This window comes from Bufo gargarizans, chromosome 9 (assembly GCF_014858855.1).
Source record: "Bufo gargarizans isolate SCDJY-AF-19 chromosome 9, ASM1485885v1, whole genome shotgun sequence".
NCBI classification, from domain to species: Eukaryota; Metazoa; Chordata; class Amphibia; order Anura; family Bufonidae; genus Bufo; species Bufo gargarizans.
The window spans coordinates 104,577,703-104,596,978 of NC_058088.1; the positions used below are offsets into that span (position 1 = coordinate 104,577,703).

The 19,276-nt window shown below is 47.8% G+C and overlaps 1 protein-coding gene across 1 annotated transcript in view; it reads left to right on the top strand.

Annotated features, from left to right (window-relative positions):
- MTMR8 (myotubularin related protein 8) overlaps nt 1–18,875 on the top strand; it is a 36,733-nt gene extending 17,858 nt beyond the window's left edge. The window contains exons 8-14 of the mRNA XM_044305577.1: nt 2,680–2,789; nt 4,012–4,137; nt 5,433–5,482; nt 6,051–6,251; nt 15,869–15,994; nt 17,385–17,511; nt 17,640–18,875. Coding sequence (XP_044161512.1) covers nt 2,680–2,789; nt 4,012–4,137; nt 5,433–5,482; nt 6,051–6,251; nt 15,869–15,994; nt 17,385–17,511; nt 17,640–17,948 — 1,049 coding nt within the window. The 3' untranslated portion in view covers nt 17,949–18,875. The remainder of the gene's footprint in view (nt 1–2,679; nt 2,790–4,011; nt 4,138–5,432; nt 5,483–6,050; nt 6,252–15,868; nt 15,995–17,384; nt 17,512–17,639) is intronic.
- The last annotated feature ends 401 nt before the right edge of the window (nt 18,876–19,276 follow it).

Sequence of the window (19,276 nt, forward strand, 5' to 3'; positions counted from 1 at the left end):
CGGCGATATCGCCATATCGCCGTTTTTTTAATACCGCGGTATATCGTGATACCGGTATATCGCCCAACCCTAACTGGAGGTCAATCAATGAGATGAGATTGGAGGTGCTGCCCTGCCCTATAAAAAAACACCAGTTCTGGGTTTGCGTTTCACAAGAAGCATTGTCTGATGTGAATGATGCTTTGCACAAAAGAGCTCTCAGAGGACCTAAGATTAAGAATTGTTGACTTGCATAAAGCTGGAAAGGATTATAAAAGTATCTCCAAAAGCCTTGCTGTTCATCAGTCCACGGTAAGACAAATTGTCTATAAAAGTTCAGCACTTCTGCTACTCTACCTAGGAGTGACCGTCCTGTAAAGATGACTGCAAGAGCACAGCGCAGATTGCACAATGAGGTGAAGAAGAATCCTAGAGTGTCAGCTAAAGACTTACAAAAGTCTCTGGCATATGCTAGCATCCCTGTTAGCGAATCTACGATATGTAAAACACTAAACAAGAATGGATTTCATGGGAGGATACCACAGAGGAAGCCACTGCTGTCCAAAAAAAAACATTTCTGCACGTTTACAGTTTGCACAAGAGCACCTGGATGTTCCACAGCAGTATTGGCAAAATATTCTGTGGACAGATGAAACCAAAGTAGAGTTGTTTGGCAGAAACGCACAACATTATGTGTGGAGAAAAAGGCACAGCACACCAACATCAAAACCTCATCCCAACTGTGAAGTATGGTGGTGGGGGCATCATGGCTTGGGGCTGCTTTGCTGTGTCAGGGCCTGGACGGATTGCTATCATCGAAGGAAAAATGAATTCCCAAGTTTGTCAAGACATTTTGCAGGAGAACTTAAGGCCAGTCTGTCCACCAGCTGAAGCTCAACAGAAGATGGGTGTTGCAACAGGACAACGACCCAAAGCAAAGAAGTAAATCAACAACAGAATGGCTTAAACAGAAGAAAATACGCCTTCTGGAGTGGCCCAGTCAGAGTCCTGATCTCAACCCGATTGAGATGCTGTGGCATGACCTCAAGAAAGCGATTCACACCAGACATCCCAAGAATATTGCTGAACTGAAACAGTTCTGTAAAGAGGAATGGTCAAGTATTACTCCTGACCGTTGTGCACGTCTGATCTGCAACTACAGGAAACATTTGGTTGAAGTTATTGCTGCCAAAGGAGGTTCAACCAGTTATTAAATCCAAGGGTTCACATACTTTTTCCACCTGCACTGTGAATGTTTACATGGTGTGTTCAATGAAAACATGGTAACATTTAATTCTTTGTGTGTTATTAGTTTAAGCAGACTGTGATTGTCTATTGTTGTGCCTTAGATGAAGATCAGATCATATTTTATGACCAATTTGTGCAGAAATCCATATCATTCCAAAGGGTTCACATACTTTTTCTTCCAACTGTATATTAGTAAGGCTACATGCACACGACCGTGTGCCCCCAGTGACTGTATTGCGGCCCGCATACAGCGGGTCCGCAATACACAGGCATCAGCCGTGTGCATCACGGATCTGGGACCCATTCACTCGAATGGGTCTGCAATCGCGGAGATGTGGAACGGAGACATGGATCGGAACCCGACGGAAGCACTACGGAGTGCTTTCGCGGTGTTTGTGGCAGTGCCTCCGCACCACAAAAATGTGGCGCGTTCACTACTTTTTTGCGGTGCGGATCGTCGGATGCCGATCGCGGACCCCATTCAAGTGAATGGGTCCGCGATCCGCATGCAGCTGCCCCACGGTCTTTGCCTGTGCATTGCGGACCGCACGGAGCCCTTACTTTCATGTGCATGTAGCCTTGGGGTCCATTCACACGCCCGCAAGTGTTTTGTAGTCCACAAATTGCGGATCCGCAAAACACTGACACCGGCCATGTGCATTCCGCATTTTGAGGACCGCTCATGGCTGGCACTTTAATAGAAATAATTTTTCTTGTCCGTGTCTGCGGACAAGAATAGGACATGTTCTATTTTTTTGTGGAACGGAAGTGCGGATGTGGACAACACTGTGTGCTGTCCGTGTCTTTTCCGGCCCCATTGAAAATTAATGGGTCTGAATCCGGATCCATTGAAAATGAATGGGTCTGAATCCGGATCCATTGAAAATGAATGGGTCTGAATCCGGATCCAGTTTGCGGACGTGTGAATGGACCCCAAGTGTAATATCTCCCTACTTTCTTTATAGTTTTAATAAGTGCTAACAGAGTGGCCAACCCCTTTAACTATTGTCGGGGGTCTCAGCACTTTAACCCCCACTGATCTAAACCTTTAATATGTCACTATAAAATATCAAAAGGTTTTGGAAAGTGCAGCTACTCTATAGTGCAGGGGTCAGCGATGTTGTGAAACTACAACCCCCAACATATACTCTGGCTTGGCTGGTCTTGTAACTGCCATAGAAATGAATAGATCATTCTGGGAGTTGTAGTTACAGAACAGCTGGAGGTTGCTGTCCCTGCTTTAGTACATTCAATTACAGTCAAACATAGCAGAATTCAGGAGAACATGTAAAGTGTCCGAAAACTAGTTCTATAATGGTGATATAACTAGAATATGTAAACTAATCTGCTTGAAATAGTGCTCCTGCGGAATACACTGGTAGAAGTATTTTATAGCAATTCATATATTTACTTTTTTTTTTTTTTTTTTTTTTTTCTTTTTAAATAATTTAGCTTGTGAACTTAAAAACCCATCTATGAGTAACTTCCTTACAGTCGTGGAAAACTCTGGATGGCTGCGGCATATAAAAGCCGTAATGGATGCTTCGGTTTTTCTTGCAAAGGTACGTGAAGAGACTCTTTATCATATGTGTAAAATAATATACAAATATTAGTTTTATGTTCACAGTATGTCCAAGTCAAACACCGAAATAATAAGCCTTTGTTCCTTTTTCAACCCTGTCATTTTTTTTTTCTTGCCTCTAAAAATGATAGCTGAATGTGGTTGCTGTGGGAACACCGTTTTACTAATTGTTCACATTGTCAATCCCCCCCTCTCGTGTCTGGCTGCTATAATGGCACGGTGTGGATCCCTTATCTCCTGTTTCATGAAGAATAAAGCACACAAAATGGTTTATAGCCGTTTCTAGTAATGGCAGAGCTTTACATTGACTTGTCCAAGGAATACTACTAAAGCTCCGTATCACAGAAGGGTCTTGCAGCCTCCTAGTTATTGACTTTCTACTTTCGGAGCTGCCACTCCATTCACTGTCTGTGACTGAAGGAAGCAGCAGAGACTTTGAACGTAGCAGCACTGTGCATGTTCTATGCCCACTTCATACTTTGCACTGCATGACCGTATGGAGGGGCCTGGCAAACCCCTTTCTAATGATCATGGGGTCCCAGCGATCAAACAGTTATCACCTACCCTATCTGTGCCCAACTGCAAGACCTTGGGGAACATTGATGAAAATGGTTAACCTTACAACATACTCTAAGGCCAGACGCACACGAGCGAGCTTACTGCAAGAAACTTGCAGCGCGTGTCAGTGTGGGATCCCATTCTGACCTCAGCTCCCCTCAAAACATTGTAATGATTTATACAACTGAGTTTCCCTGCGAGACCTGGAATCTATTGTATTACACTGACAGCATTATGGCAGTGTAATTCAGTAGATTCCAGGACTTTCATAGTCACACAGCCTTATAAATGATTATAATGCTATGTGATCCTATCAGAGGAGAAGAGGTCAGAACGGGGCACAACTGCATATGGGGTTGAGCATTTCCTGCTTTTTGAGACCACGTTATATTATCTACAGAACGGGGGCCTCACACTGACACACAGTTTCTCGCCTTGAACTCACTCGTGTCTGACTGGCCTAATGCTTTGCAGAGAATTGATCTTTTTCCATTCTATCCACCTTGGAAATAATCTTGCTCAACCCCATATGATCAAACCTTCCAGATAATTGCTATTCCAGTTAAAATAATTACTTTTAGTTTTTGTTTTTTTTTGGTAGTTTTTTTTATTTATTATTCAACCTTGCATCTTCTTGTTGGCAGGCAGTTAGAGATGATAATGCCAGTGTCCTGGTTCACTGCTCAGACGGTTGGGATCGTACAGCACAAGTCTGCTCCCTGGCGGCTATACTTCTAGATCCATTTTACAGGACTATTAAAGGATTCATGGTAAGCCCTCTAAATATTTTTTTCTTATTTGCTTTTGTATAATTTGTCAGTCTTACGTCCATGTATGAGAATGTGTTCAGGCTCTGATTTTCTATATTTAACCGTATCAGTGCTGTAACTGGTTTAAAGGGGTTATCCCATCTTAGACAATGGGGGCATATCGCTAAGATATGCCCCCATTGTCTGATAGGTGCAGGTCCCACCTCTGGGACCCGCACCTACAAAGAGGATTAAAGCAGAGAAAAAAAATGACACAATTTTTTGCATGTACTTCAAAGTGTTTTTACAAATGAGAAAAGCCCTTAAAATGGGAATTCCCATCTTAGACAATGGGGGCATACGCAGCCGCCTTCTGTTCATTTCTATGGAGCCGCCGAAAATAGCCGAGCGCTGGCTCGGCTATTCCCGTCGGCCCCATAGAAATGAATGGTAGCGGTGGCCGCACATCCGTGGTGCGCTCCCATTCACTTCAATGGGAGAGGCGGGGAGCTGCGCCTGGTGGTGGGCGGACCCCAGGAAACCTGGGGTCCTCCAGCCACAACTCTTCCCGACTCCGTTCTTGTAGGTGCGGTTCCCACCTCTGGGACCCACACCTATCAGACAATGGAGGCATATCCTAGCGATATGCCCCCATTGTCTAAGATGGGAATTCCCATTTTAAGGGCTTTTCTGATTTGTAAAAACACTTTGAAGTACATGCAAAATATGGTGTAATTTTTAGGGGTCCTCTATAACTAGACAGACAGTAGAATGAAGAATTGTCAATCACTAGTGTGCTGCTTTGATCTTTGACACTATATTCTGCTTTGTAACATAACCTAGGTGCAGCTCATCCCCATAGAAGTGAATGGGGCTGAGCTGTGACACCAAGCACAGCCGCTATACAACGTACAGCGCTGTGCCTTCTCAAACAGATGATTGGCTGATAGGACATTAATATCAGATCGCCGAAGGTCCAGCACCCCTCCCCACTGATTAGCTTTCTGAGGGGGCTGCAGCACTCAGTGTGAGTGGAGAGATTCGGCCCTCCATGATCTGATATTGATGATCTAGTCTGAGGACAGCAGGAATTCTATAAAATGTCTGATTTTATTCTTTTCTGATCTTGTGCAGAAAAGAATACATTTAGGCATGTATCTCAAATCTGTGGCCAGCTTCCATTTACTGCATCACAGTTATATAGTTTATAAGCCTTCTTGGTTTATGTTGTTGCCATCCTCTTTTTCTAGTTTTTGACTTTTTACTAAGTAGGAGAAAATGTAGATCCAGTAAAGATATGCACATTATCTCCGCAGGTACTTATTGAAAAAGAATGGATTTCTCTAGGACACAAGTTTTCTCAAAGGTAGATGTTTAAGACCAGGACCTGTGGTATTCCTGACATTACTTAGGATGAGTGTTCGCTTTTATTCTGTTTCAAGCCATCAAACAAGACAGCCTGAAATGTTACTCTTACCACCAAAACTAATGTACTGTATAGATGACATGACCCCTGTATGGACGCTCATCCTTTCTATTGAGTTGTTCACTTGAAACTGTAATTTGGGAATGGAGAAAAACTAGGAATGGTCAATGGGAGGTAAAATATGCATGGTACCAGTATCTATACTTTGCTGTGTACAAGAGTTGTAAAGGATAGTCTCATGAAGACAAAACCTATTCCTATGCCAAATTGTGGCATATGGACATAATGGTGGGTGACGGGGGGGGCACCCCCAGACTGGAGAGCAGGTCTGTTAGTGTTACCCCTGTTCTGACAGACTTGAACCGTCCATCATGAGATGGGTGCCTCTCTCGGAATCCCCCTTTATGAGTCAGAAAGGAGTATATAGATATTGTTAGTACATAAGCACTTTGTAAAATGGCAGACTAGATATACAGCTTATACATGCTCACTGTTTTCCCAACTGCAGATGTCATCATTTAGAGTTTGACCCAAAAGAAGTGTCTCCTGTGTTCACACAATTTTTGGAATGTGTGTGGCACCTTACAGAGCAGTTTCCTTGTGCCTTTGAATTCAGTGAAAAATATCTACTTGAAATTCATGATCACGTCTTCTCCTGCCAGTTTGGAAACTTCATTGGGAACTCTCAAAAAGAGAGGCAAGAACTTAAGTGAGTATCTGAAGGATCCGGCATGTGAGCTTCTTAAATGCTTCTGATAAAATTATTATTTTTTCAGCTCTTGTGGACTGGTTGAACTTTCATGAATAGTATGTTATAATCCAGTTGCCTATATTACTTTTGGACTTTTTATTTTAGAAATGCACTAAATAATTTAGTGCAGCAGATCTTGCCTACGTGGGCGAAAATGTCTGGAGATCCCTTCCTATTAGTGGGTTTGGCTTCTTCAGCTCTTTTGTTGCTAACAGATGCAGAAAATCCAGCATAAAGTCATGCGATCTGCCTTGTACGGTTATTGTTTGACTAGGGATTAGTACTGAGCGGCTCAATGACTTTTAACTTGGCACTGTCCTATAATTCCACCTTTCCAATAGGGATCGACCGATTATTGGAGTTACCGATATTCATGATTTTTAAAGTTATCGGCATCTAACCTTGCCGATATACCGATAACACCACACAACAAAAAAATAACTTTCTCGTGCGTGGCATTGGGGGACACAGCACCATGGGTATATGCCCAGCTGCCACTAGGAGGCTGACACTAGAAACAAAAAAGTGTTGGCTCCACCCAGGTGGGCTATACCCCTCTGCTAGAGCCAGAACAACTCAGTCTAGTTCTAGTGTCCGTAGGAGGCAGACATGACCTGCTAGCAGGTCCTTTTTCTGCTAATTTTTTATTTTTATTTTTATTTTTATTTTTATTTCTTTTAATTTTTTCCTCTACAGGTTGCAGGGGCGGCTCCATCGTGTTCCACCTTAGTTGCCCCCCTGCGGGCGCGTACTCGGTACCTTGCAGCCACCCAGTCCCCAACGTGACCTGCTTCTGCAGTGGATTCCGGCGGACCCACGGTTCCGTGTTGAGTCCGCCGAGGGGGTGGTCATGCTGCGCCTGAACTAATCGGAGGGTGAGTATGAGCTTCAGCCCCAACCCATCTTCCCCTAGTATAGCTGGGCCTTTGGGGGGGCACCTCTCCTTCACTCTCCTTCTCAGGGGGGTCTCCCTTCTGGAGCCTTTTTTAATGGAGATCGGCTCCTTTAAGACGGCCATTTTCGGCCTTCGCCCTTTCCTACCTCGGTGGCTGTGTCCTCTCCTCTGCCTGTCCTCGGCGCTGTCTGTTTTATTCCTGCGCTGGCGGGCGGGGGTTGCCGGCGGCGGCGCTTTCCTCTGCGTCCGACTGCGCCCTGAGGATGGGGAGCGCATACTAGAGGCCGCGGCTTTTGCTCGGCCTAGGCCGCGGTCACGTGGGCGGGCGTCGTCTCCGCCTCCTGCGCTTCCCGGGCTTCCTCTCTTGCCCCTCCCCTTGTGGGCGTTCCTCCCGAGGTCTCTCTTCCTTCGGCCCAATCCAGCGCCAGCGCGGGCTGCTAGGGGGGCGGTTCTTCTGCCGAACGGTTTCTCTGTGCCTGGGCTGAGCGGTCGCGTGCGTCGCCATATCCTCCTGCGCTCCGGATCTCCAGCGCTCGTTTTTTCTGGGACACAGCACCATTGGTCGTGGTAGGCAGCCTCTGGCTGACTTCTTCTTTTCAGGTTCCACCACCGCCATCATGTCTTCCTCTGGTCAGGCCCCCACTCCCCCTGCCGCCATTTCCACTCATTACGCCTGCTCTGTGTGTAATAGGAAGTTCCCATGCGGCCAGCCTACGTCCCTCTGTGTGCAGTGCCTCACCCCCGGGCCCGCCCAGTCCGCTCCTGCGGCCTCTACCTTGTCGGTTCTCCCGGAATGGGCTGCTACCCTGTCCCAGGCCATAGGTAGCCTTGCTAGCCTCTCCCAATCCCTGGCACAGTCTCTGGACAGTCTCCCTGCCCAGATTGCGGCCGCTTCTGGCAGGGCCTCTACCGCTGGTGATGCGCCTGGCGATGGTTCCCATCCTCGCTCCGGCTCTCGGTCCCGCAAACGACCACGTACGGTCTCGGCTGGGTCCCACTCCTCCTCAGTTTCCCCGGATCGCTCCCCGGCTAGGTCTGAGTCCGGTGAGATTTCTTCTTCAGCCGCTTCCGCCGCTCCTGGGGACTCCTCCGCTTCAGATTCTGAATCTGAGCGGTGTTCGGCGATGTCGGCAGCCGTGCAGGATCTCATCAGGGCCGTTCGGGACGCACTCCACGTACAGGACGTCCCCTCGTCCTCCTCCCTGGAGGCGGTGTCCTTCCGCCGCTCTAAGCGGTCCACGGTGGTTTTTCCCAATCACGAGGATCTGGACGCTCTCCTTGCCAAGGAGTGGCGTCACCCTGACCGGCGCCTTCATCTCACCAAGGCTTCTGATGTCCCTTATCCTTTCTCTGAGGATTCGGTCAATCTCTGGACGATTCCCCCCCTGGTGGATCCTCAGGTCGCTCGTCTGGCGAAGGCTACTACACTTCCCCTGGCTGATGCGGCTTCCTTGTCGGATCCCGCTGATAAACGGGTCGACTCCTTGGCCAAGTCTGTTTTCATAGCGGCGGGCGCCGCCATCCGCCCTGCGTTTGCCGCCTCTTGGGTCGCCAAGGCATGCGCTGTTTGGGCAAAGCAGCTTCTCCGTGCCTTACCTGCTGACTCTGACCAGGGGGACTTGGCAGTGCTTGCCTCCCAGATCTATCAGGCCTCCAAGTTTCTTTGTGACGCCTCTATGGAATCGGCTCGCCGCTCTGGGCGTGCGGCCGCCAACTCTGTGGCTATCCGCCGCACCATCTGGCTTCGTTCCTGGGCGGCGGACGCCGCCTCTAAGAAGGCTCTTATCTCTCTTCCCTTTCTCGGTGGAAAGCTTTTTGGGAAACGCTTAGAGGAGCTCATCTCCGAGGCCACTGGAGGTAAGAGTTCTCTTCTTCCTCAGAATCAGCCTCGCCGCCGTCGTTTCCCCGGGTCGTCCTCCCGGACGCAGTCCTTTCGGTCCTCTCGGGCCCCTCCTGCCCGATCTGACAAGAAGCCTTCCAGGCCTTCCTTCAAGTCCAGGCCCTCTTGGCACGCCAAGCCCAAGCCCGCTCGTCCCCAGTCCACTAAGCCTCCTTCAGCATGACTCGATCCCCGTCATGGTGGGAGGGCGCCTGCTTGTCTTTCGGGATGTTTGGCGGGCAAACGTAGAAGACGCTTGGGTTCTCGAGGTGGTCTCTTCTGGGTACAGAATCGAATTCACCGACCTTCCGCCCAGTCGTTTCTTCTTGACGTCCCCCCCCATGTCTCCCGCCCGGGCAGACAGTTTTTTTCAGGCCATTCATTCCCTGCGCGCTCTGGGGGTCATCGTTCCGGTTCCAGAGTCAGAACGTTTTCGGGGCTTCTACTCGAACCTGTTCACCGTCCCCAAAAAGGACGGCTCACTCCGCCCTATCCTGGATCTGAAGGCGCTCAATCGGTTTGTCCGGGTCCGTCATTTCCGCATGGAGTCCCTCCGGTCCGTGATCGCCTCCCTGGAGTTGGGCGAGTTCCTGTCGTCGGTCGACATTCAGGATGCCTATCTCCACGTTCCCATCGCCCTCTCCCATCAAAGGTTCCTTCGCTTCGCGGTGGGTTCGCTTCATTTCCAATTTGTAGCCCTTCCCTTCGGTCTGGCCTCCGCACCAAGGGTTTTCACCAAGGTGTTAGCTCCCCTAGTGGCTCTTCTTCGTGCCAGGGGGGTCGCCCTGGTGCCTTACCTGGACGACCTTCTGATTCGGGCCCCGTCTCCCGAGGACAATCTGTCCAGCCTGAGCATCACCCTCTCGGCTCTTGCTCAGTTCGGGTGGCTTGTCAACCACTCCAAGTCCTCCCTTGTCCCACGCCAGAAGATGCTCTTTCTGGGAATGCTGTTCGATACTCGCCTCGGGCGGGTGTTCCTTCCCCCGGAGAAGGTGTCTTCTCTTCAGGCGGGGGTACATCTTCTCCGCAGGCCGTCCTCTCTGACCATCAGGACATGTATGCGCGTCCTGGGGAGGATGGTGGCCTCATTCGAAGCCATTCCTTATTCCCAATTCCACTCTCGGGACCTGCAGATGTTCATCTTGTCCAGGTGGGACAAGTCCCCGGAGGGTCTCGAGCGCCTCGTTCGTCTCCCTCCTCAGATTCGCCTGGATCTCTCCTGGTGGTTGCTTCCCCGGACGGTGTCCCTGGGCCGGTCCTTCCTCCCCCCCAGTTGGCGCGTGATCACGACCGATGCCAGCCTCTCGGGATGGGGAGCGGTGTTCGAGTCCCTCACGGTTCAGGGTCTGTGGTCTGTTCAGGAATCCTCCCTGCAGATCAACGTTCTCGAACTCAGGGCAATTTTCTTAGCACTGTCGCACTGGACTTCCCGTCTGCGCGGCCTCCCGATCCGGATTCAAACGGACAACTCCACCGCCGTGGCTTATCTGAATCATCAGGGGGGCACCAGGAGCGTGATGGCCCTGCGAGAGGCCTCTCAGATCCTGCGATGGGCGGAGGAACACGTTCCCGTTCTCTCCGCCGTCCACATTCCCGGGGTCGACAATTGGGCGGCAGACTTTCTCAGTCGTCAGCTCGTCGACCCGGGCGAATGGTCTCTCCACCCGGAAGTGTTTCATCAACTGTGTCTCCGGTGGGGAGTTCCGGACGTGGATCTCTTCGCGTCTCGCCTGAATCACAGACTTCCGCGCTATGTTGCGCGGTCCAGGGATCCGCAAGCTCTTGCGGTCGATGCCCTGGTTCTGCCTTGGTCCCAGTTCGACCTTCTGTATCTCTTTCCGCCCATCCCTCTTCTGCCTCGAGTGCTCAAGCGTCTCAAGGCGGCCCGGGTGCCGGCGATTCTGGTGGCCCCAGATTGGCCCCGCAGGGCGTGGTACGCAGATCTCGTGTTCCTGCTCGCCGACGTTCCATGGCGTCTTCCCCTGCGTCGCGATCTCCTTTCGCAGGGCCCTCTGTTCCACCCGAATTTACCGCAGCTTCGTTTGACGGCGTGGCTGTTGAGACCGCGATCCTGAAGGCCCGTGGTCTCTCGGACTCTGTCGTTCAGACGATGCTTCGCGCTCGGAAGCCCCAGTCGGCCCGTATTTACTATCGGACCTGGAGGGCGTATTTTGCTTGGTGCGAGTCCGCACGTTCTCGTCCTCTCCTTTTTTCGGTCCCTAATATTCTGGCCTTTCTTCAGGCTGGTTTTGATAAGGGGCTTCGCCTGGCTTCTCTCAGGGGGCAGATTTCTGCCCTTTCGGTCCTTTTTCAACGTTCTGTGGCCGCGCGGGCTCAGGTTAAGACTTTTCTGCAGGGTGTCGCGCGCCGAGCCCCTCCTTTTCGTCCTCCGGTGGAGCCGTGGGACCTGAATCTTGTTCTTGATGCTCTTCAGTCCTCTCCTTTTGAGCCCTTGGCAGACATCTCTCTGTCGTTTGTGTCATTTAAGGTTGCCTTCCTTGTGGCTATCACCTCTATCCGTCGGGTTTCCGAACTGGCGGCGCTTTCCTGCCGGTCGCCTTTTCTGGTGTTCCATCGGGACAAGGTCGTTTTGCGTCCCGTTCCTTTTTTTCTCCCTAAGGTTGTCACCCCGTTTCACATCAATGAGGAGATTATCCTTCCTTCCTTCTGCCCTAATCCTTCTCACCCTCGGGAGAAGTCTCTCCATTGCCTGGATGTTGTTCGGGCCCTCCGCTGGTACCTTCGCCTCACGGAACCCTTCCGTCGTTCGGATTCTCTTTTCCTGGTTCCGGCGGGTCCTCGTAAAGGTTTGCCTGCCTCCAAGGCCACCATCTCTCGCTGGGTTCGGTCGGCTGTCAAGGAGGCCTACGCCGCGAAGGGTCGCGCTCCCCCTTCCAGGTTGACCGCTCATTCGACTAGGGCAGTCGGAGCTTCCTGGGCGGTGCGTCATCAGGCTTCGGCTGCCCAGCTTTGCCGGGCCGCCACCTGGGCGTCAGTTCACACTTTTGCTAAATTCTACCACATTCATTCCCTGGCTTCTGCTGATGCCAGCCTGGGGCGTAAGGTTCTGCAGGCAGCGGTGCTTTAGGTTGCCGTCTGGCGATCTTCTTCCCTCCCTCAGGGACTGCTTTGGGACGTCCCATGGTGCTGTGTCCCCCAATGCCACGCACGAGAAAAATGGATTTTTTGTACTCACCGTAAAATCCTTTTCTCGTAGTAGGCATTGGGGGACACAGATCCCTCCCTTTCTTTGGAGCATTTGTTCTTGTTCGTGGTTCCGGCGTTTGCTTGTGGTTGTCGGGTTCCCCAGTTCAAGACTTGTTGGCACTCCGTTTCTTTTTGGTTCAGGTGTGGCGTTCCTACTGCTTTTGGTACTGACTGAGTTGTTCTGGCTCTAGCAGAGGGGTATAGCCCACCTGGGTGGAGCCAACACTTTTTTGTTTCTAGTGTCAGCCTCCTAGTGGCAGCTGGGCATATACCCATGGTGCTGTGTCCCCCAATGCCTACTACGAGAAAAGGATTTTACGGTGAGTACAAAAAATCCATTTTTTTGTCTGCTACTGGGCAAAAAAATTGTCCTCTCCTAGATCGAGTGTGCGGATTACAAATCTACATCAAAGTTTGCGTAGTAAACAGTGTATGAAAATGTAATGGAATAGCAAAATTTCAAAAAGTCTTGTTTTTCAGTTTTAACGGTCTTACTTGAGCAAAGCCCAGTACTGTTAACAGTGCTTCGGGCATCTGCTTTTGCCTTTGTGAACGGTCATATTTTCCTGTTGCAAAAACCAGCAGTAGTCCCCCATCATGTTGGGATTCCTGCGGCCTTGATACCTGTTCTCCATTGTAGAAATATCTTTATGGAACCACTCTCAATGTTCGTCACTTGCGTTTCCCAAATTGGGTGGGAAAAAGTCAAGATGGAAATGTAAGAAATGCATTTTCAATGACATTCGGCAGCCAAGTTGTTCATATGCTGTAAGCATGTTGTCTACTAATTCAGCATAGTTCGCAGCCGGTCTGTTCCCAAGGAAGTTCTGCACTTCTAGCACAAATGCATCCCAAGCTGCAAGACGCACTCGCTTTGTCAGATTCTTGCGCTGATCATAAGTAGGGTATTTGCCACTTATGTAGCAGAAATTGTCTGGATCGTTAACACATTTGCATTTATCCATCTTAAGTTTCAAAACTGATAGCACTATAACAGATCACTTTATCAAAATCTGTCCAGCTTGCCTTTATATACTTACTGCTGACATCAGCCTGAGTGCGTCCGAATGGGTCTGGACATGTCCATTGGAATATCTCCAATATAATGCGTTAATATTATAACTGAATAGGCTCTGCATGTACTTAAAATCTAGACGTGTCAGGCAAATTCTGAGTTCATATTTGGAATTTGCAATCTCTCAGTAGCAAAATCATTGTTGCAGGGTGTAATGCGTCCAGCGCGCTCATGTTCACTCAGCAGTAGTGCTGAGCGAACTTGTGTTTTAAGTTCGGCGTCTAAAGTTCGGGTTCGGGTTATCTAAGAATCGCGTTATGGATTCTAAATTCCGTTATGGTCCGTGGTAGCGGAATCGATAATGCGATTCTTCGATAACCCGAACTTTAGACGCAGAACTTAAAACACAAGTTCGCTCAACACTACTCAGCAGCACAGGAGTGGAGGAGTCACTCTCTCCCTCCCCCTGTGCCGCGCTGCCAATGAGGAGAGACGGAAGGAGGAGGGGCGGACGCACTGTGCCACCAATTAATGTCTAATACAAATACCGGTGCCCAGCCTGAGGGGTTAACTGCTGCCACTGATCACAGCTCCCTGTCAGAGACAGGGTGCCGGCTATGTGATTCTGCACTGACACACCCGCCTCCTGTATAAAACGTTAATTATAATTTGTGGCGCAGTACGCCCTCCCCAGTATTAAAAACATTGGTGGCGCAGTGCACCCCCCCCTCCCTCCAGTATTAAATCATTGGTGGCGCAGTGCACCCCCCCTCCAGTATTAAATCATTGGTGGCGCAGTGTGCCCCCCCCACCCTTCAGTATTAAAATCATTGGTGGCGCAGTGCTCCCCCCAGTATTAAAGTCATTAGTGGCAGTGGCAGCGGCAGCTTCTGATCGGATTCCCAGCAGTGTAATCCAGGGGCTCCGATCGGTTACCATGGCAGCCAGGACGCTACTGAAGCCCTGGCTGCCATGGTTATCTCCCCGCTGCTGTGTGTACTATGCACAGGGCAGCAGGGAGAGTGTGAAGTCCTATACACCCTAATAGAGCTCTATTAGGGTGAATAGGACAAGGGATTAAAATATCCCAGGTTCTAGCCCCTAAGGGGGGGGAAATAGTTATTAAATAAAAAGTTTAAAAAAAAAAACCACCAAAATATTAAGTATAAATCGCCACCTTTCCCAATTTTACATATATAAAATATATAAACAATAAATGAACATATCACATATTGCAACGTCCGAAAAGTCCAAACTATTAAAATATTTTAAAAAAATCTCCTATATGGTGAGCGCCGTAACAGACAAATATTTTATTTTATCGAAAATGAAAATGCACAGATTATCGGTATAAGTTATCAGCTATCGGCCTGAAGTTCACAGGTTATCGGTATCTGCTCTGCTTTGCCTATTGGGTGAAGAAAAGGAGTGGGGAAACGACATTCCCTGATGTGATGAGCATTGCTGTGACTATGGGGTGCAGTGGTGTGAGGTTTGGATCAGCTGTCTGTGTTTTTTCTGATTTTTGTGTGTGTCAATTGTCTTTACAGTATGGTTTTTCTAGTTCCCAACTTTTAGCTGCTAGACCTTTTATAAGATTTGTCTTGACCTTTTATCATAAGTTATCATAGAACTACATATACGTAATGTATTAGACAATCTAGGCCCGGCTCTTCAATACATTCTGAAATGTGTATGACTATATAGGAGATATTGCTGTAAAATTAAACTGCTACCTATTTTCATATTTTCCAGGAGTAAATTAGTGATGAGCTATCCTCAGAATATAGGCCATCACTATTAGATCAGTGCGGATCCGACTTCCGGAACCCCGCCAATCAGCTGTTTGAAAAATACTGCGACCTCTTCCCAGGCCAGTCACGTCACGTTCATCAGTGCAGCTCAATCCCATTGAAATTAATGAGCCTGAGCTGCAGTACCATGCACAACCACTATACAGTGAACGGCGCTGTGCTTGGCATTCTGGGCCCCTTTCAGACAGCTGATTAGTGGGGTGCCAGGAGTCGGATCCCCACAGATCTGATTTTAATGACCTATCCTGAGGGAAGGTCATCAGTGTTGGACTCTAGAAACCCCCTTTTTTGCATATTTTGTCTCCGTGTAATCCTTCTCCATTTGTTTTTGCACACTTTTATACTTGCTGTATCTAAGCTTTAGAGTTTACAGTTTGTCTAAGTGTGGTGTGTTTCTCACTTTCCAGTGTTTAAAGGGAATCTGTCACAATGATCTTGTATTATCTGCAGTAATACATGTCTAGCAGTGCACAGGAGTCCAGATCGCTATTTTTTATGTTGCTACTGCCCCCTGTTGCCCCACTGTCGTCAGTCAAAGCTGTGCTGAAATACATTATGTGGACTGCTGTGCATGCGCACAGTTATATTAGCACAGCAGCCCTGACAGTATATTTCATTGCAGCTGACAGCAGGGGAACAGGGGCAGCAGGAAAATAAAAATCTGGTGATCTGGACACTATGTGCAATACTACTCTTGTGTTCGTGCAGACAATAGTCTAAGATTGTGGTAACGGATTCCCTTTCATTTGATTTTCCTTCCAACAGAATTTTTGAAAATACCCATTCATTGTGGCCATTTCTACTACAACGGAAGCAGGAGTTTGTGAACCCCCTGTATGTGTCCAGCGCATATAATACACTCCAGCCAAATACCTTCCCTTTCTGCCTTAAGTAAGTGAAACCTCATGGTGACGGCTCTTGTTTGCCTTTCCAAGCTGCTCTTTTCAGCAAACATTCATTTTTATTTTAGTTGTTTGCACTCATTACTTTTTCCTTTCTATGTGGCTTATGTACATTTGTCTGGTTGTGTCTTACACTTTTAGTTCATATGATGGGCTTTTTTAAAGGGAACCTGTCACCAGGATTTTGTGTATAGAGCTGAGGACATGGGTTGCTAGATCGCCGCTAGCACATCCGCAATACCCAGTCCCCATAGCTCTGTGTGCTTTTATTACGTAAAATTTTTTTTTTTTTACACATGCATATTAATCTGAGATGAGTCCTGTCCCTGAGAAGTCCAGCACGAAGGAGCCCAGCACCGCCTCGCATCCTCAGAATCTTCTCCTTGCTCCCCGACGTCGGAAAGCTAGAGAGCCATAATCTCGCGATGCACGAGCTAGCGCATGCGCAGTTAGTTCCCTGAGGCTGATGCCAGCACAGGGAAGGAACACTATGACTACACTGCGAATGCGCTAGCTCGCACATCGCGAGATTACGGCGCTCTAGCTTTCTGAAGTCTGGGAGCAAGGCGGAGATTCTGAGGATGCGGGCGGTGCTGGACTCCTTCACGCTGGACTCCTCTCGGGCACAGGACTTATCTCAGGTTAATTTGCATATGAAGCAAATAGTTTTTTACACAATAAAAGCACACAGAGCTATGGGGACTGGGTATTGTAGATGTGCTAGCGGCCATCTAGACACCCATGACCTCAGCTCTATACACAAAATCCTGGTGACAGGTTCCCTTTAAGTTGAGCCAGGAAGGCAAAAGTTGGTCAAATATCATGGGTATAAAACTTTCTGTAATCTAAAAATATGAAATAAAAGCATAAAAGTAGAAATGCATGGTCTGGTGCATGCTGGATTTTATGGTATGAAAAAGAGCATTTCCTGAGAACATCATCCCTCCCAGATCTACTGTATTGGTCTAATACATGAGCGGTCAGACTTCTACACACTGCTATACGTTTTATGCCAGATTACCCAGTGCCGCCATAATAGCCACAGTTACTGCACTTTCTCTACAGCCATTTCTTCTTAATTCGTGATTGTGCAGCTCATCCGCTCTGTCATGCTCTAGCTCGAGTGTGTAATTGGCCATTGGGAGTGCGCAAAATTCTAGCCGAGCGATTGAGTCTCGCAAGTCCCTATATGATTTATTTTACTGCTGATGACCAGGACATCAACTATGAGGTGGCCTAATTGGTAAACTAGTGACCTAGACTGCAATCTACTATTTGGTCTCCTCTAATCTAATACATAATTTACTAAACATATTTTATCATTTGGCTTGATGTGCACTGCGATTTGACAACTTGGTGATTTTTCCATGCGTATCCAGGTTCTGGTGCGGAATGTACAATAGATTTGAAAAGGGAATGCACCCAAGGCAATCTGTCCTGGATCACCTCCTTGAATGTATGAACAGGAAGGCAACTTTAAAAACCAATGAAACTGATATGGAGGATGTAAGTTGATATATTTGGCTGAAATCCATATTTTATTTTTATATATATATATAATATATTATAGTCGCTACTATTAAACATTATTAACTATTTAACTATTAACTAGTTACCATTCTGTTCCAATCCAGAAGCTTCTCAAACAGAACACCCTTCTTGAAGATACTTGCACCTTGAAGAAACACTTTGAAGATGTACCAGCAATGGAAGAACCGTCTGATGGGCTGATTCCAGAAGGGGCAGGAGAAGAATTTCCTGCCTATCTTTCCAATGGCTCTGTGTCAAATAGGGGTGTGTGTTTACAAAGGGAAATGAAAGAGGAACAGCATGGGACCAGTATCCATTACCGACCCCACAGGGACTGGTCTGATAATAAGGTGTTACCTTCCACTGACATAAGTGAAAATAGCAATATCATTGCACCGCAGCAACTACCATAAGGGATGGGAAGAACAAAATGTGCAAAGGGAAGAATGTAAGGACTAAAGCTCAGACACAGCGAGCCTTCACGATCATGCAGGTGCCATGTATGCCATATACCAGAAGCATCAGCACGTCATTGAAGATTTGACTGATTTGTCCTTAGTAATTTATCTACAGATGGTCTAAACAGTGGTCATTTGGGTACTGGGCTGGACTTGCAGAGTAGTGAATGGAAACCTCATATTCTTCAATGGATTTTTTTATATAGATCACCTGAATGTTCTGGTCAGTGTTTTATGCAGATCTATTGCCAGATGGGTTAATATTACCCATACAGTTGTAGGCCATTGGTATGTAAGTGCCAATATCTTTATACATCTGCTCTTGACTTTACCTTGAAACTGTTACATTTGCAGTATTTAGCCAGGAAATGAAAGGCCACGGCAGACTTTTCCCATTTGTAAGACGTACAATTAAAATACCTCTAAATCATCCCTTGCTTCTGGTAATACTCCATTAACTCATCTGATTGCACTTTTACCTGGCTCGAGTCACACTTCCTGTTTTTAATCCAAGAGCACTTCTTGCGGAAATGTAAAGGTCAAAGCGTAACCATTCACGGTTTGTTAAATGCAGAAGGTATTAACTTGGGCAATAAAGGCCAAAAGCTGTTTAAACCTTAATATGCAAAAGATGAATCTTGTTGCCAGGTATCGCGCCCAGAGATTTTGTAGATTTTTGTGATTTATTTTTTATGTTTGCACTCCATTTTGCATATTTACATGGATTTTATTAACAGAGTTCCTTTGACAGGGAAAGCTGTAAACTGTAAGGCCTCTTTCACACGAGCGTGTCCAGATGCGTCCTGGTGCATTGTGGCAAACCCGCACAAGTAGGTACGCAATTGCAGTCAGTTTTGACTGCGATTGCGTTCCGATGTTCAGTTTTTATCTCGCGGGTGCAATGTGTTTTGCACACGTTCGATAAAGAACCGACTGTGGTACCCAGACCCGAACTCACAGAAGTTCAGGCTTGGGATCGGTGTTGTGTAGATTGTATTATTTCCCCTTATAACATGGTTATAAGGCAAAATAATAGCATTCTGAATACAGAATGCATAGTACAATAGGACTGGAGGGGTTAAAAAAAAAAAAAAAAAAAGAATTGAACTCCCCTTAATCCACTTGTTCGCGCAGTCGGCATCTCTTCTGTCTTCTTTTGTGAGGATTAGGACCTTTGAGGACGTCCCTACGCTCATCACATGGTCCGTCACATGATCCATCATCATGGTGATGGCTTATGTGACGGACCATGTGATGAACGTAGTGACGTCCTCAAAGGTCCT